Source organism: Rhinopithecus bieti, unplaced genomic scaffold (assembly GCF_001698545.2).
Source record: "Rhinopithecus bieti isolate Rb0 unplaced genomic scaffold, ASM169854v2 scaffold_11933, whole genome shotgun sequence".
Classification (NCBI taxonomy): Eukaryota; Metazoa; Chordata; class Mammalia; order Primates; family Cercopithecidae; genus Rhinopithecus; species Rhinopithecus bieti.
The window spans coordinates 2,227,385-2,241,322 of record NW_016806995.1 but is presented as its reverse complement, the minus strand read 5'-3'; the positions used below and the strand labels follow the sequence as shown (position 1 = coordinate 2,241,322).

Sequence of the window (13,938 nt, the reverse complement as noted above, 5' to 3'; positions counted from 1 at the left end):
GAATGTATCACAGGAGCATCTGTCCTTGCGCCACTTGATGCAGTGCCAAAGAGTCTAGACCTGGTCGTGAGGAGGCCTGGTTTGTGTCCCTTATCGGCTATGGTTTGCTATATTATCTTGGGTGAGTAACTACCCCTTTCACAACCTCAGTTGCTAGAAAAGTAAAATAAGTGAAAATAACTTTTTTCGAAATGCAAATTTCTTGGAGCTCAAAGGTTTGGGAATGGCAGGTTGGGGACTTCAGGGCTTCTCCTGCTGCCCACAACATAGCTCTGTGACTTTGCACTGGCCACGTCACCTCTCTGAGCCTCAGCTGCTGCTCTGTGAAGTCAGTGGGGAAGGCAACAGGGAGGTGAAGGCAGGAACCTCCAGAACTGAGCCACACACTCTCGCTTCAGTCTCTTTATTCGAGAGAAACTGTGTACTCAAAGGGAGGAAGTAAGCAGACCCCATGCTGAATTATTTCACAGTAGAAATAGTAGATTCCTCTGTGGTCCTAGATACCAAACCCAGCAGCAATTTTCCAAACCCAGGATTTGGTAACCATGGGCCTAGGGCATCCCAGCCCCAGCAAGAGCATAACATGTTAGGGAGGAACAAGAGATGGTGGCAGGGCAGGAGCTGAGGAATCACCAACCACTTCCATCCAAACCAAACACCAACTCGTTTTGCAGAGTCCTCAAGGGAAGCTCTCAAGACCCCAGTTCCCTCGTCTGTGAAATGGGAGGTATCTGGGCAAGATAAGTTTGAAGGTCCCTTATGGTTCTCACGATTGGATTCTATCTTCTCCCACCCATCCAGGCTCCCAATCCCACCAGAGCTGACTCTGGAGTCGAATTTGAGCCAATCCCTTCCCTTTGTCAGTGCCAGTTTCCTCACCCCTTCTGAACCTTGCTGCCAGAATCTCTGTGCCTCTTTTCTGGAGGGGGACCCCGAGAACCTGCAGGGCTCTGTGTGCCCTGGGAATTATCTAAGGCTGGCAAAGGCATCCTGGTGCCTCAGGCCCTTCGTGTTCTTGCTCTTCCCTGCTCCCTGTCCTTGCTGGCTCAAGGGTCAGCTGGAGATGGTTCTGAAATCCAATTCCTCCCTCTCTTTTGACTTCCATTCCTCTCCTCTTCTCTCTTTCTTTCTTCCTCCTCCTCCTTTTCCTTCTTCTTCCCCCCAACCTCTCCTTCCAAGGGCTGAAGAAGTTGGGCATTGAGGCAGCTGACTTGATTCAAAGCCCAGCTCCATACCTCACTCACTGTGCAACTCTGAACTACTGAAGTCTGCTCTTGAAACAGAAACTCACCTTCTGCACCCCCCACGCCCACCTTGCTATGATGTTCCCATCTGCCAGGGCCAATTTGAGGTTTCGATGTTTGTGCCTGAACCATCATAGGTACTTCATGAATGCCTTTCCTTCATCATCTTGCTCTGGGACATTTCTGTCCCCTCTTCTGTCCCTCCCCTAACCTCAAACACTGTCTTCTTTTCTTTCCCCTCTATCTCTTGTCCTCACAATCCCACAGCCCACCCACCCCACTCAGGAGGCAGGGCTAAGTAAGGCCCCATGGCTGAGTCCTGGGCCCAGAGAGAAGGCTCTGGACACTAAGTGTGTTGGTTGCCTGTGCAGCAATGCAGGTGAGCACACTTTGCACACTGCAGGGACGATGTATGCATGACCCATGGAGATGCTCATATGAAGCTGTGGGGACAAGACTATATGGGACGTTAAGGCTGCATTTAAGTACTTGACAGGAACCTAAGTCAGAACAGGAAGACGAGCAGAGCAGCCAGAAAGAGGGAGGCCAGACTCTAAGGAGGAAAACAGCTGGTATGAATTGTGCTTCTGTTTATCAGCTTTTCCAATGACAACATGAATTCCTGGCTCCCCCAGCCTGGCCTGAACTGCCAGAAGCCCAGGAAAAGCAGCATCCTAGGAGCCAGGAGGCCCAAGTCACTGATGACTGCTGCTGTGACCTGGGACAGATCCCATCCCATCTTGTGCCTCAGTAAGTGTGGGAAGAGGGGAAATGGGGGCCACTGAGCAATATTTAAAGCTCCCTTTTTGCTCTCAAACCGTCTATGTTCAAACTCTTTAAAGCATTCAGAGACTCCAGCTTGGGGTCAGTTCAGAGCTTCCTTGTCATAGGCATTAAGGCACAATAAGAGAAGGAACAGTTTGTCTCTTAATGAAGTGTGATTCCAAACAGCCTGTGGCCTCGGGAACTCGCCCAGCGCGGGGTAGACATTGCATCTGTTCGTTGCATCTTGTTGGAGAATCAGCTTAACAATGAAGGGACTTGGAAGAGAACAGAATGTGGACGCTTAGGAGCCAAAAGGCCTCGGGCCCACAAGGGACTGCCTCCTGCCAGCCTTCCCTCCCCATTGCCTTGCTCTCTGGAGACACAGGAGGTGGGAGCCATGGTAGGAGGCTGTTAATTGCCATTGAAGGAGCTGGAAGCCAAGTGCATTTTCTCTGCCATGTTGCATCATTTTTGAAAACTATTTGCAAAGTTTCTTAAAGGCCATTAAGATGTTCATATTCATTTGCAGAAGAATCAATATTTATGGTAAAAATCTCCAAACTTTTTAGGTCCTTCCCAACTCTGCAGCTTCATTTGAGTCAGGCAAACTGAAGTTCAAATCCCAGCTCTGGCAGAGACTAGCTGGGTACCTTTGGGCAAGTTACTTAACCTCTCTTAGCCTCAGATTCCTCCTATGTAAAAGGGAAGTTACAACCGTACCTAACTCAGCGTTGCTGTAATGATTAAATGAGAAAACATACATAAAGTGTGTAATATAAAATGTGCTAAAATCTTCATAAATGTAGGTTATCAATACACTAGAATAATCTCCACAGATAAATTCCAAATCGAAGAACAGCTTCTGGAGCCAGACAGAACCAGGTTCAGATCTTAACTCTGCCACTGATTAGCTGTGTGATGTTGGGCAAGTTACTTTCCCCCTCTGGGCCTCAGCTATGTCATTTGTAAATGGGGCAATGACACTCTGTTTCACAGGGACGTGTCAGTATTAGATGAGAAAAGCCATGCCAGGCACCCGTATCCAGGAGGTATTTGGTGTCTGCAGCTCGGAAACACAGTTCAAGGAGTCCAGCTTCAGATTCTGTTTCAAGTGACTAAGTCCTCGGACATAATCTTCTTCCCAGGGGACTCTCCGGAGTTGCTTCCCAAACTGCATTTTGGACCCGTCTCCAAAGGCATTGAGGAAATTAACCAGAATAAGAAGCCCCACCACCAGTGTTTTATTCTAAGCACCTCCAGCCAGAGCTGAGTGGATTAGGAAAGGCAGAAAAAATCCCTGTGATGGGGTGAAAGCTGCTGGTGAAGATGCCTGCCACAACCCCACCCCCAGGTAAGAGGGGCAAGGTGAGATCAGGGGCTGGCACCACCCTGACCCCCCAAATAGCTCCAGCCTAAAGCACCATCAGCCTGCAATGTTCTAGGGTGAGCTGCTCCATGCCTGCATCCTTTGAAGTTTCTTTTCTCCTTTCTCACTCCTTTGCCAAATCTCAAGTCCTCATTGCATCCCTCACTTGTCTTGCCCTTGCAAAGAGCCCACATGACCTCTCAGAATGGGTTATCTGTCTTCCTAGCTGATCCGAAAGCTAAATTCATGGCCTATGGAGTTCATGGGCTGATATGTCACCTTCCTCTCCCAGGTCACCTATGCATTTCCACACACTTTAACACAGAGCAGTGACTTGAAGGTAGGGTTTTCTGGCCAGCTACTGATAATAGGTATACAAGGGCCAGGTGTGATCTGCATCACACTGGGTTTGCTCTGACCTCCCCACTGCTCACATCAAGAATGGACCTTGGAGAGTGTCATTTCTGGGGTGCACGCAGCAGGCAGCTTAATCCCACTGCCCTATGCCAATCCCAGTTCATGGCAGTGCTTTTGAGAATTCTTCCATTTTTGCTTTGAGTCAGTCAAGGCTGGTCTCCCAAGAAGCATAAATTGCTAGTCCAAGGCTGTGTGGAACACAGCATGTTCTGTCCACTAAGAGAAAGGGGTTCCAGGCCCTCGAGTCCCAGCATAAAACACTGTTCATCCCCATGCAAAATGCAGTGGGAATTGGCGGATGCTAAAGAGGTTCTTGCCTTGATCTTCAGAAGACATATCCTTGGGTGTCCCTGGGTTGAGAGGGCCCATTGAGGGGTTCCCCGGTGAAGCTCAAAGCATGCTGGTCTCCCTCTCATTCATCGAAGTCCTCTCATTCATTGATGACATCTTGGTAAAGCTTCTATGGCTGGGGTAGGAAGAGTGGCCTGTGTCTTCACTTAGAGCATTGACCAGGCGGGAGAAGAGGGCCACCTTGAACTTCTTGAAGTCCTGACCCATGAAAACATACAGAATGGGGTTCATGCAGCTGTTGGCAATGGCGAGGGCAGTGGCCAGCGGCAAACCCAGGCTGAAGACGGAACCAGGCATGGCAGTGTGGTGGAGCTCTAGGAGGTTGAGTGTGTGGTAGGGGCACCAGCAGAAGAAGAAGGTAATGATGATGGTCACGATAATCTTGAAGGGCTTCTTGGTCTTGGCCAGGCGGTTGCGCTGCAGTTTGCAGACGATGGTGAGGTAGCAAGCTGTGATGATAAGGACTGGGACCAGGAAGCCACAGAGGAAGCGGGTGACAGTCACCACCATGTGCCGGCTATACCCCACAGGGTCCATTTGGGAGTGAGCGGGCCATGAGGAAGACCCAGGTGTGGACAGGCTGAAGTTGTTGAAGCAGGATATTTTCCCATGTAGGTTGGCTGTGTCCCGGAAGACGAGAGATGGGGAACTCAAGAAGAAAGCCAGGACCCAGATGACCATGCAAGCCATATAAGCCAGGCGAACACTGCGGTGATTCTGGGACCAGACAGGGAGGAGCACAGAGATGCAGCGGTCGAAGCTGATGACCGTCAGCAGGAAGACACTGGTGAACATGTTGTGGATGAGAAGGAAGTTGCTGATCTTGCACATGGCTGTCCCAAAAACCCAGTGGTAGTCCATGGCGGCATAGGTGATATGGATTGGGAGGAAGACATTGAACAGGAAATCTGCCACTGCCAGGTTGAGGAACCAGACTGTGTTCACCGTCTTCTTCATCTTGAAGGTGGCAATGATGATTACCAGACCATTGCCCAGAATCCCAAGGAAGCAGACGATGCTGTAGACCACCACCAGGAAGATCCTGGTCACCCTGGCTTCCAAGGGGGATAACTCCTCCAAAACCACAATGGAGTCTAAATAATCAGAGTATTCATCACCATAACTGATGGAAGTGTTGTAATCTTCATCCTCCATTCTCTGCAAGAGAAGACAGGCACCATTAGAGGAACCCTAGAGCTGGCTTTAAGAGGTTGACCAACACCAGCAAGACCAAAACTGTTCTCCCTGACTCTGAGCAAGTCCAGTTTTGTGATTTAACCATTTCCTTCTTTGCTATTTTATTTATTGAACAAATGCCTCTCCGGTACCTCCCACATGCCAGGCACTATTCTAAGGGCATTGCATCCTATACTCTCTTAATCTTCACAACAACTCAGTAAGGTAGGTAGGTTATGAGCCTCATCTTACAAATGAGGAAACTGAGGCACAGAGAGCTTATATCACTTGTCTAAAGTCCTACAGCTAGGAAAAGGTAGACCTGTGACTTGAATCCAAGCTTCAGAGTCTATCCTTTTGACAACCATGTTTTCTGCCTGCCTGGGGCCCTCTCTTCCTCTAGAGCCTAGTGGGGGAGACAATTTTTCACCAAAAAGTCCCTCAAATAATGGGAACATTGCAATAATGGAAAGTGCAATGAAGAAGAGGTATGTGGTGCTGTGAACTTGATTCCAACATGCTTCTAAAACCGAGTGGACAGCCTCGTTGTGATCCCTCTGTGCACCCAACCTGTCAGTGATCACTGGTCCCCTTTGGAGTTCAGACCACAAGGTTTCCTCACCATTCACTGTTGTGTTGTCTGCACCTCTCCAATGTGAGTCCTCAGCCAATCAGTCCCAGTACACAGCTAGAAACACCTGCAGGGAAGAAAACAAAACAAAAAGCAGCAATTGGATCCAGGTCTAAGAACCAGAGGGTTGAGTGGACCCAGCCAGAAATAAGATCTGTTTATTCTTATTCCCATTTTACAGAGAAGGAAGCCGAAGTTCAGAAAGGCTGTTACTCAGCCAAGGTTATGCAGCGAGAAAGGGATGGAGGCCCTTGAACCTAGGTCAACTGACTCTACCCAGGTCAAGTGCTGGACCCTTCATTCTAACCACTCCTCTCCCCCAGCACATCCCTAGCTGACAGCTGGAGTCAGGCATGAGTAAAGGAAGACACAGAGGAGGAGCATGGATGGCTCAATCCACTACCAGGTTGGGACCCAAATCCACTACCAGAGCAGGACCCAAAAAATACTGTTTCAGGCAGTGTGAGCACAGAGAAAATAGAAGAAGATCCGCACAGAGTACCTGCTATGTGCCAAGAACTTTTATTCCTTCTTGTTATTTAGTCTTCCTGGGGACTTTTCCAGGCAGCTGTTATTATTTTTGTGTTAAGAATTAGGGAGACTGAGGCTCAGAGAAAGAAGCATCGTTCTCGCTGGACTTTCTCTGGGCCCGATGGGAACCATGAATGAGATGCAGGCTCTGAGGCCACAGCAGTCTGGTATGAAGACAGACACAAATATATCCACCAAGCCTCTGCTGTGCAGACAACTTAAGTGGCACTTCAAGCAAGCCCCATAACAATCTTGCTGAGTATTTTTCCAATCGACAGGAGAACAAACATATTCTGAGGAGTTTGCAAGTTTGCAAGATCTTAGAGGCAGTGATTGCATGCAGGGTTCATACCTAACCCCAAACCCTTACGAGCTGTGTGGCTTTGCACAAGTGATTTCTCTTCCCTGAATCTCAGTTTTCTTGTCAATAAATGGGAATTCTCACTTCACAGAGTGGATATAAGACTAGAAGCATCAGGAATGTGGAGCGTTTAGCTTGGTATTGGCACAGAGTAAGCCCTCAATAAATATTAGTGACTGCATTATTGCCTAGAGGTGCACAACTGATTAGAAGAGTTTAAAACCAGGGCTCTGATACCCCAGAGCCCATGCACTTTTTTCTGCCGCTCAAGATCTCCCCATCTTGTCAAATGGGCTCCAAACCAGATATTTCAGCTTGGTGAGACTGCCAATCGATGCTTCATTATAAATAACTCCAACCTTCCTGCACACAAATTCATTACTGATCCTTACGGGCTTAAGGTTATACTTTATTACATAGAAGTCATCTTTTGCTTTTATTAAATAAAAGCCACTTGGAAAATTCCATTGAGGGCTTTGCACTCAAAGGGCTCACAATCAAAGCTTGGGTGTCATCCCACTCTATGCTGGGACAATATTTCAGTAGTGCCCACCACGGGGTCCCCAAGGGTTTCCTGTGGCACTGGAATGCAGAGAGAAAATGGGGACACTGGAGCTGGCCTCCCGTGACTGCAGGAAACCTGACAGGCGTGCATGACCGTAGTGGGGAATGCATATTGAGCTCTTGTGTATGCCAGGGACCATGCTGAGCTCTCAGTCCAGATGGTCTCACTTTAACCCCATGAGGGGCTACAGCAGGGCTCAGAGAGATCAGGACCCATGCCCAAGCATACAGGCAGGGGCTGGAAGAGCTGGGATATGAACCACATCTGCAAAGCCTGGGCTCTTAACCATCACTCCACACTGCCCCTGAGACCATGATCTGCTCAGATTGATGACCATCACCAACATTCCTTTTGGAAGAAATGACGAAGTTGTGCCAGACTATGCAGGAACCAGGGATAAGGACATGGCCTTACTAGGGTCCCTTCCCAAAAGGAGCTCACAGGTACAAGACAAAGAGACAGTGTTGAGGCTGGGGCAAGACTAGAATGCCCACCAGAAGCCCAGAGGAGGGGCTGTTACCCAGCCTGGGAGTCTGAAGCCTCCTGGGGCCAATGGCATCTGAGTTGAGTTTTAAGGACAAGTATGAGTTAAGAAGATGGAAGGCACAGAAAGGAGGAAGGGCATGCCAGGCATCTCCCCATCTCTGACCTTCCCTCCCTCATTGACAGTGGCTGGGTGTGTGAGTCCCGAGAGGAGGTCAAGGAGGATCTGAGACTCAGGACTGAGTGCTTTGCACAGCATCTGCAGAGATACAGCCTGAAGCAGATGACATCCTGTCGGGCTCTCTGGCTGGGCTGGGAGCAGCTTGGGGTCAGAGGCCATGTTTTTTCATCTTAGACCTGGGGCCAGGCTGGGCTGGCACAGAATGGCGCTGACATCCTCCGGGCATGTCTGTCCTTCCACCCCTGACTCCTCATCCTTCCAGGAATTGAGTGGATTCGTGTCCCCTGTTGGTGCATTCCCCTCCATCCCAAGACCCCTCTCTCTCTCTGGAAGTGTAAGGGAGGCACAAGTCACGGGTTTGCTTTGAGCCTCTGCTCTGTCCTAACACACATCCCTCCTGTCCTGAGCACATTTCTGCTCCCAAACCAAGCGGAAGAGCAGACTCTGGGGCCCAGTCAGACTGCCTGCATCCACATCCTGGATCTGCAGGAACTCCCCTGTGACCTTGGGCAAGTCAGTTACCTTCCTTGCAGCTCAGTTGTCTTATCTGTAAAATGGACTTGATAATAATAGCTCCTATCTCATAAGAAGATGGTTGTGAGGATTAAGTGCTTAGAACAGGTCCCTTTATGCTTACCCTTTATGGGGTAAGCACTATATCATTGTTATTGTCATTGTTATTATTTCTCAGGCTTCCACTCTTAACTCCCTTCTAAAATGGTCTTTGCCTGGGATGCTGGGATGAGGCTAGGAAGCCAGAGGACCAGTGAGTTCCTGCCCACTTGTGTCTCCAGTTGTGGGATCAAGGGCAGGTCAGAAAGGGACATAGAGGCCGGGCACGGTGGCTCATGCCTGTAATCCCAGCACTTTGGGTGGTTGAGGTGGGAGGATCACTTGAGGCCAGGAGTTTGAGACCAGCCTGGGCAACATGGTGAAACCTCGTCTCTACTAAAAACACAAAAATTAGCCGGGCATGGTGACACATTCCTGTAATCCCTGCTACTCAGGAGGCTGAGGCAAGGGAATTGCTTGAACACAGGAGTGGAGGTTGTGGTGAGCCAAGATCATGCCATTGCACTCCAGCCTGGGCGACAGAGTGAGACTGTCTCAAAAAAACAAAAAAGAGGGACACAGGGAAGGATTTTGCTTCTCTAAACTCTAATGTCTCAAGTCGGGGTAAGAACACCTCCCTCGTGCTGCTGGGAGAATCGTGTGAAGACAATGAAGCCTTTGCCAATTGTGAATTGTAAAGAGCTGTCAAATTCTAGTTACCCAAATTCTTTAAATTCTCCACAACCAGGAAGCTTATGAAAAAAGTATGTGTCACTATATATACCGCTAACCCTTGAACAATACAGGTTTGAACTGCGTGGGTCCACTTATATGTGATTTTTCTTCTGCCTCTGCCACCCCTGAGACAGCAAAACCAATCCCTCCTCTTCCTGTTCCTCAGCCTACTCAATGTGAAAACAGTGAGGATGAAGACCTTTGTGGTGACCCACTTCCACTCAATAAATAGTAAATATATTCTCTCTTCCTCATGATTTTCTTAATCACATTTTCTTTTTCTCTAGCTTACTTGATGGTATGAGTAAGGTATGTAATACATACAACATAAAAATACATGTCAATTGGTTGTGTATGTTAGTAACAATACTTCTGGTCAACAGGAGGTCATCAGTAGTTAAGTTTTGGGGGAGTAAAAAGTTACATGTGGATTATTGACTGTAAAGTGAGTTGGCTCCCCTAGCCCCTAACTTGTTCAGGGGTCCAGTGTACATAATATGTACATACATACAGTTAACATATGCTTGATCTCTCACTGTATGTGCTTTGCAAGACTCCATAATAGCCCTGTAAAAATAACTCCTATTTGCAGATAAGAAAACTGAGGTTCAGAGAGGTGAATACACTTGCCTGGGGCCACACAGCAGGGAGCTCTGACTCCAGAGGCTGACTTCCAAGGATCCCAAGTGAAAAGGCTCTTGGGCTCCTCCTGTTTCCCTGAGGGATTATCAGCTCTCATCCCAACCACTCTGGCCTCTGTAAGCCTCAACCTTCAATCCTGATAGCCCAAACCTTTGTCACACTCCTGGTCCTGCCACAGAGCTGCCTTCTCTGAGCCACCTTCACAGATTTCCCTTCGTCTCCTCCTCAAGGCCTCTGCAGTCAGTTACCACATGAAAATCACACCTGCAGTGCTGTGTAATTCCTAGTCAATGATGTTGCTCACTGACTCCCTTGGGTTACCCTTTATGAAGCTCTCTGCCCAGTGAGAAATATGAGAAATACTCTGGAGGATTCAGGGTAAGGAACAATGTTGCTTCTCCTGAGGAACCAAGGTTGCTTTCTCGCTCTTAATCATCCATGGTCTACAGCTGATCACATTTCCCTTTTTAATATGACCACAAGGAAGCTCAGAGTCATGTTTGTTGGTCAAAGGCACAGAAACCTCTAGGCTACAGGTTTCTGCACTGGTTTTGGTTGGTCCTTATGTCTACATCCAATTATACTTTACATTGGTTTTACTTCCTTGTAATAAGTAATAATTGACTGGGTGCACATAAGAGCCCAAACACTGTATCAAGCACTTGCACTGCATCAGCTCATGCATCTCCAACAACCTCCAAGAGTGGTACTGCTATCACTCCCATTGTAAAGGGAGGAAGTGATGCTAGTGTCACAGACTTCAGCCAGTGACAGACCCACATCTGGGTTTACTCTGACTATGAGTCTTGCTCTTCACCACACTGCTTACTGGAAAGGAGAACACATTTACCGATGTCTGTTCACACCTTTCCTGATGCACCAGGCCCTCCAGCTCCACCCTACAGGGACACCCTCCTTGTTGCTCCACTTTTCCTAGCCCCTCAGGGAATTCACCCTCCCAGTTTTCAGGATAATCTAGCTGAGGTCTGGGGTGCACACACACACACAGACACACACACATATGGGGGTTACTCCCCAGAGACCACATCATTCATCACAGCCCAGGCAGGCAGGCTGGCCTGACAGCAGTCAGTCTGCCTCCCTTTCCACCCTCAGCTGCCCAGAGAACCCAGGGGAAGCCCATTCTCCAGGCCCAGCACCAAGATTCTGCCTGAGACCCTGAACTCATACTGGATTTGGCCCCAGGGCAAAAGCCACTCCACCCTTAGCCTCCTGAGTTAGAACTCCCTAAGCCAGTCATACTGGTCCATTCCCTGGGACAGTCCCAGGAGGGATCCAGAAGGGAATGCCAGGGAGGAGGTGGCAGCACAAGGCCCACGTGTGGGCGGCAGGAGACTTGCTGTGTCACCTGAGCAAGCTGCGTCTCCTCTCAGGGCCTCAGATGTGCAATCTGCAAAATGGGAATGATAACAATACTCACCTCACCTGTGCTGCAGGACTAGAATGAGCTAAGATGACAGGAATTTGTTTTTGGAGTCAGGACTGGGCAGCAGACGGTCTCGAGAACACTTTCAGCTCTGGGATGCCCTGCATATGCCTGCACCAGGTGCTCCTCCCAGCTCATCAGTCTTGCCAAGAATGTCAGAGAAAGACCCCGGAAGGTCAAGGCCCCAGAAGTCTGAGAGCTGTGCTTTGTGGGACAGGCATGAACTGGAACAACTGAAACTTTTCTTGACCAACACATTTACTAGGTAGCAGTCTCTAAAATCAAAATCACTTTTTTTTTTTCAGTGTAGAAGTTTCCACTCCCTTTTAAATTCCTTCTCTAAGCCCAACCTCATCCCTAGCAACCAGGTTCAGGGATCCTCCCTAGGAAGGATCCCCTCTGCCTCCTGTAGTAAGTGGAAGGATGCACTCTGCACTCCCCACCCCCTCAAAATGTGCATCCACTAGAAGCTGTCAGTGCGACTTTGTTTGGGAAAAGGGTCTTTGCAGCTGAGATTAAGGTAAGGATCTCATGAAGAGGTCATTTGGGGTTATAGTGGGCCCCAAATGACAGTCACCGTGTAAGAGGAAAAGCAGGGGGAAGATTTCACATGGACAGAGAACAGAAGGCCATGTGGGGATGTAGGCAGAGATGGGAGGGATGCTGCCCCAAGCCAAAGAACATCTGGAGCCACTAGAAGCTGGAAGAGGCGAGGAAGGATCCTCCCCTGGAGCCTTCAGAAGGAGTATGGCCCTTGATTTCAGAGTTCTGGCCTCCAGAACCATGAGAGAATAAATTCCTGTTGTTTTAAGACACTCGGTTTGTGACTGTTTGGTATGACAGTGCTGGAAAACAAATACACGCCCCATTCTGGCTCCTACAGGGTCCTCCTCACCTAGGTGGGGCACATGGCATTTATGTGATTATTGCTGGCTTATGCATCTGATTAGATAACAAGTTATCTGAGGACAAGAACTGGGTCTTATTCAGCTCCATTTCCTCAGACTGGAGCAGAATCCAGGCACCAGACAGGTCCTCTGGATATTGGGCTTTGTTCGGTTTCGTTTTGTTTCTCTGACACTATGGACCAGGGTGCCATGTGGCTTGAGCTTACTCACAGCATGGTAGCTTCAGGGGAGTGGGCTTGTTGCCTGGCAGCCCTGAACTCCAGGAGCAAGTGTGCCAGGGAACATGGTCTTTTATAACCTATCCTTGGGGGTCAGTGCTTGGAAATCACATAGGGGTCACTTCGGCCATACTCCTTTTACAACTCTATTTTGAAATGATTACAGACTCACAAGCAATTGCAAAAGTCAGTGCTTGGAAATCACATAGGGGTCACTTCGGCCATACTCCTTTTACAACTCTATTTTGAAATGATTACAGACTCACAAGCAATTGCAAAAGTAGTACAGAGAAGTCCCATGTACCTATGACCTAATTTCCCTAATAGTAATATCTTATGCAACTCTAGTGCATTACCCAGAATATTGTTTGATGAATGAATGAACAAATGAATGAATGCTTTTTTTTTTCTATCTCACTAGGTCTGTCTGGATATTACAAATAATAACAGTGACATTGTTGATGCCATAGAACATAGAACAACACAACAAAGGGATGAAGGGCCCAGAATACTGCTTCCCATCCATCAGGGCTAGACTCTTGCTCCATGACCTGTGAGCTGTGCGACCCTGGGCACATTACTTAGCCCTCTCTAAAGCCTCCATTTCAATATTGGTGCAATGGAGATAATCCAAGGAGCCACCTCCTATGGCTGTTGTGAGAATTGAAGAAGTGGTAGTGGTGAAGCATTTGCAGCACTGCCTAGCATAAGGAAGTTCAACATTAATCATTAATAAAGTACTTCCTTTGTGCTGGACAATGAGCCAAGGAGTTTATCCCATCTCACCCAAGCCTCATGATCACCCTACAGGGTTAGGACACAATTGTAAGCATTTTCAGACAGGGAGGGACACAGAGGCTCGGGGGGCTGAAATAAGCCCTGTGAAGCACGTTGCATCACTGTAGAGCAGAAAGCCAATGTTGTTATTTTTGTTGTCAGCGGTGGCTCTGACCACAATCAGCGTCCACCCAAGTCTTTTTTTTTTTTTTTTTTTTTTTTTTTGAGACGAAGTCTCACTCTGTCACCCAGGCTAGAATGCAGTGGCACAATCTCGGCTCACTGCAACCTCTGCCTCTGGGGTTCAAGTGATTCTCCTGCCTCAGCCTCCCAAGTAGCTGGGACTACAGGCACATCCCACCACGCCCAGCTAAATTTTTGTATTTTTAGTAGAGATGGAGTTTCACCATGTTAGCCAGGATGGTCTCGATCTCCTGAACTTGTAGATCCACCCACTTTGGCCTCCCAAAGTGCTGGGATTACAGGCATAAGCCACCGCGCCCGTCCGTGTCCACCCAAGTTTTCTATCAGTACCTGGTTCTGACTCTCACTCTGTCCAGTTCCCCAGGCCTCTCCCTCTGCTGCAGA

At 48.5% G+C, this 13,938-nt stretch overlaps 1 protein-coding gene across 4 annotated transcripts in view; it reads right to left on the bottom strand.

Annotated features, from left to right (window-relative positions):
• Positions 1-387: 387 nt before the first annotated feature.
• The window catches only part of CMKLR1 (chemerin chemokine-like receptor 1), a 53,951-nt gene continuing 40,400 nt past the window's right edge, over positions 388-13,938 (bottom strand). For all 4 annotated transcript variants that reach the window (XM_017879756.1, XM_017879753.1, XM_017879754.1 and 1 more), the window contains 2 exons: positions 5,942-6,017; positions 388-5,301 (listed from right to left, as the gene is read on the bottom strand). In XM_017879756.1, coding sequence (XP_017735245.1) covers positions 4,183-5,301; positions 5,942-5,944 — 1,122 coding nt within the window. In that variant the 5' untranslated portion in view covers positions 5,945-6,017 and the 3' untranslated portion in view covers positions 388-4,182. The remainder of the gene's footprint in view (positions 5,302-5,941; positions 6,018-13,938) is intronic.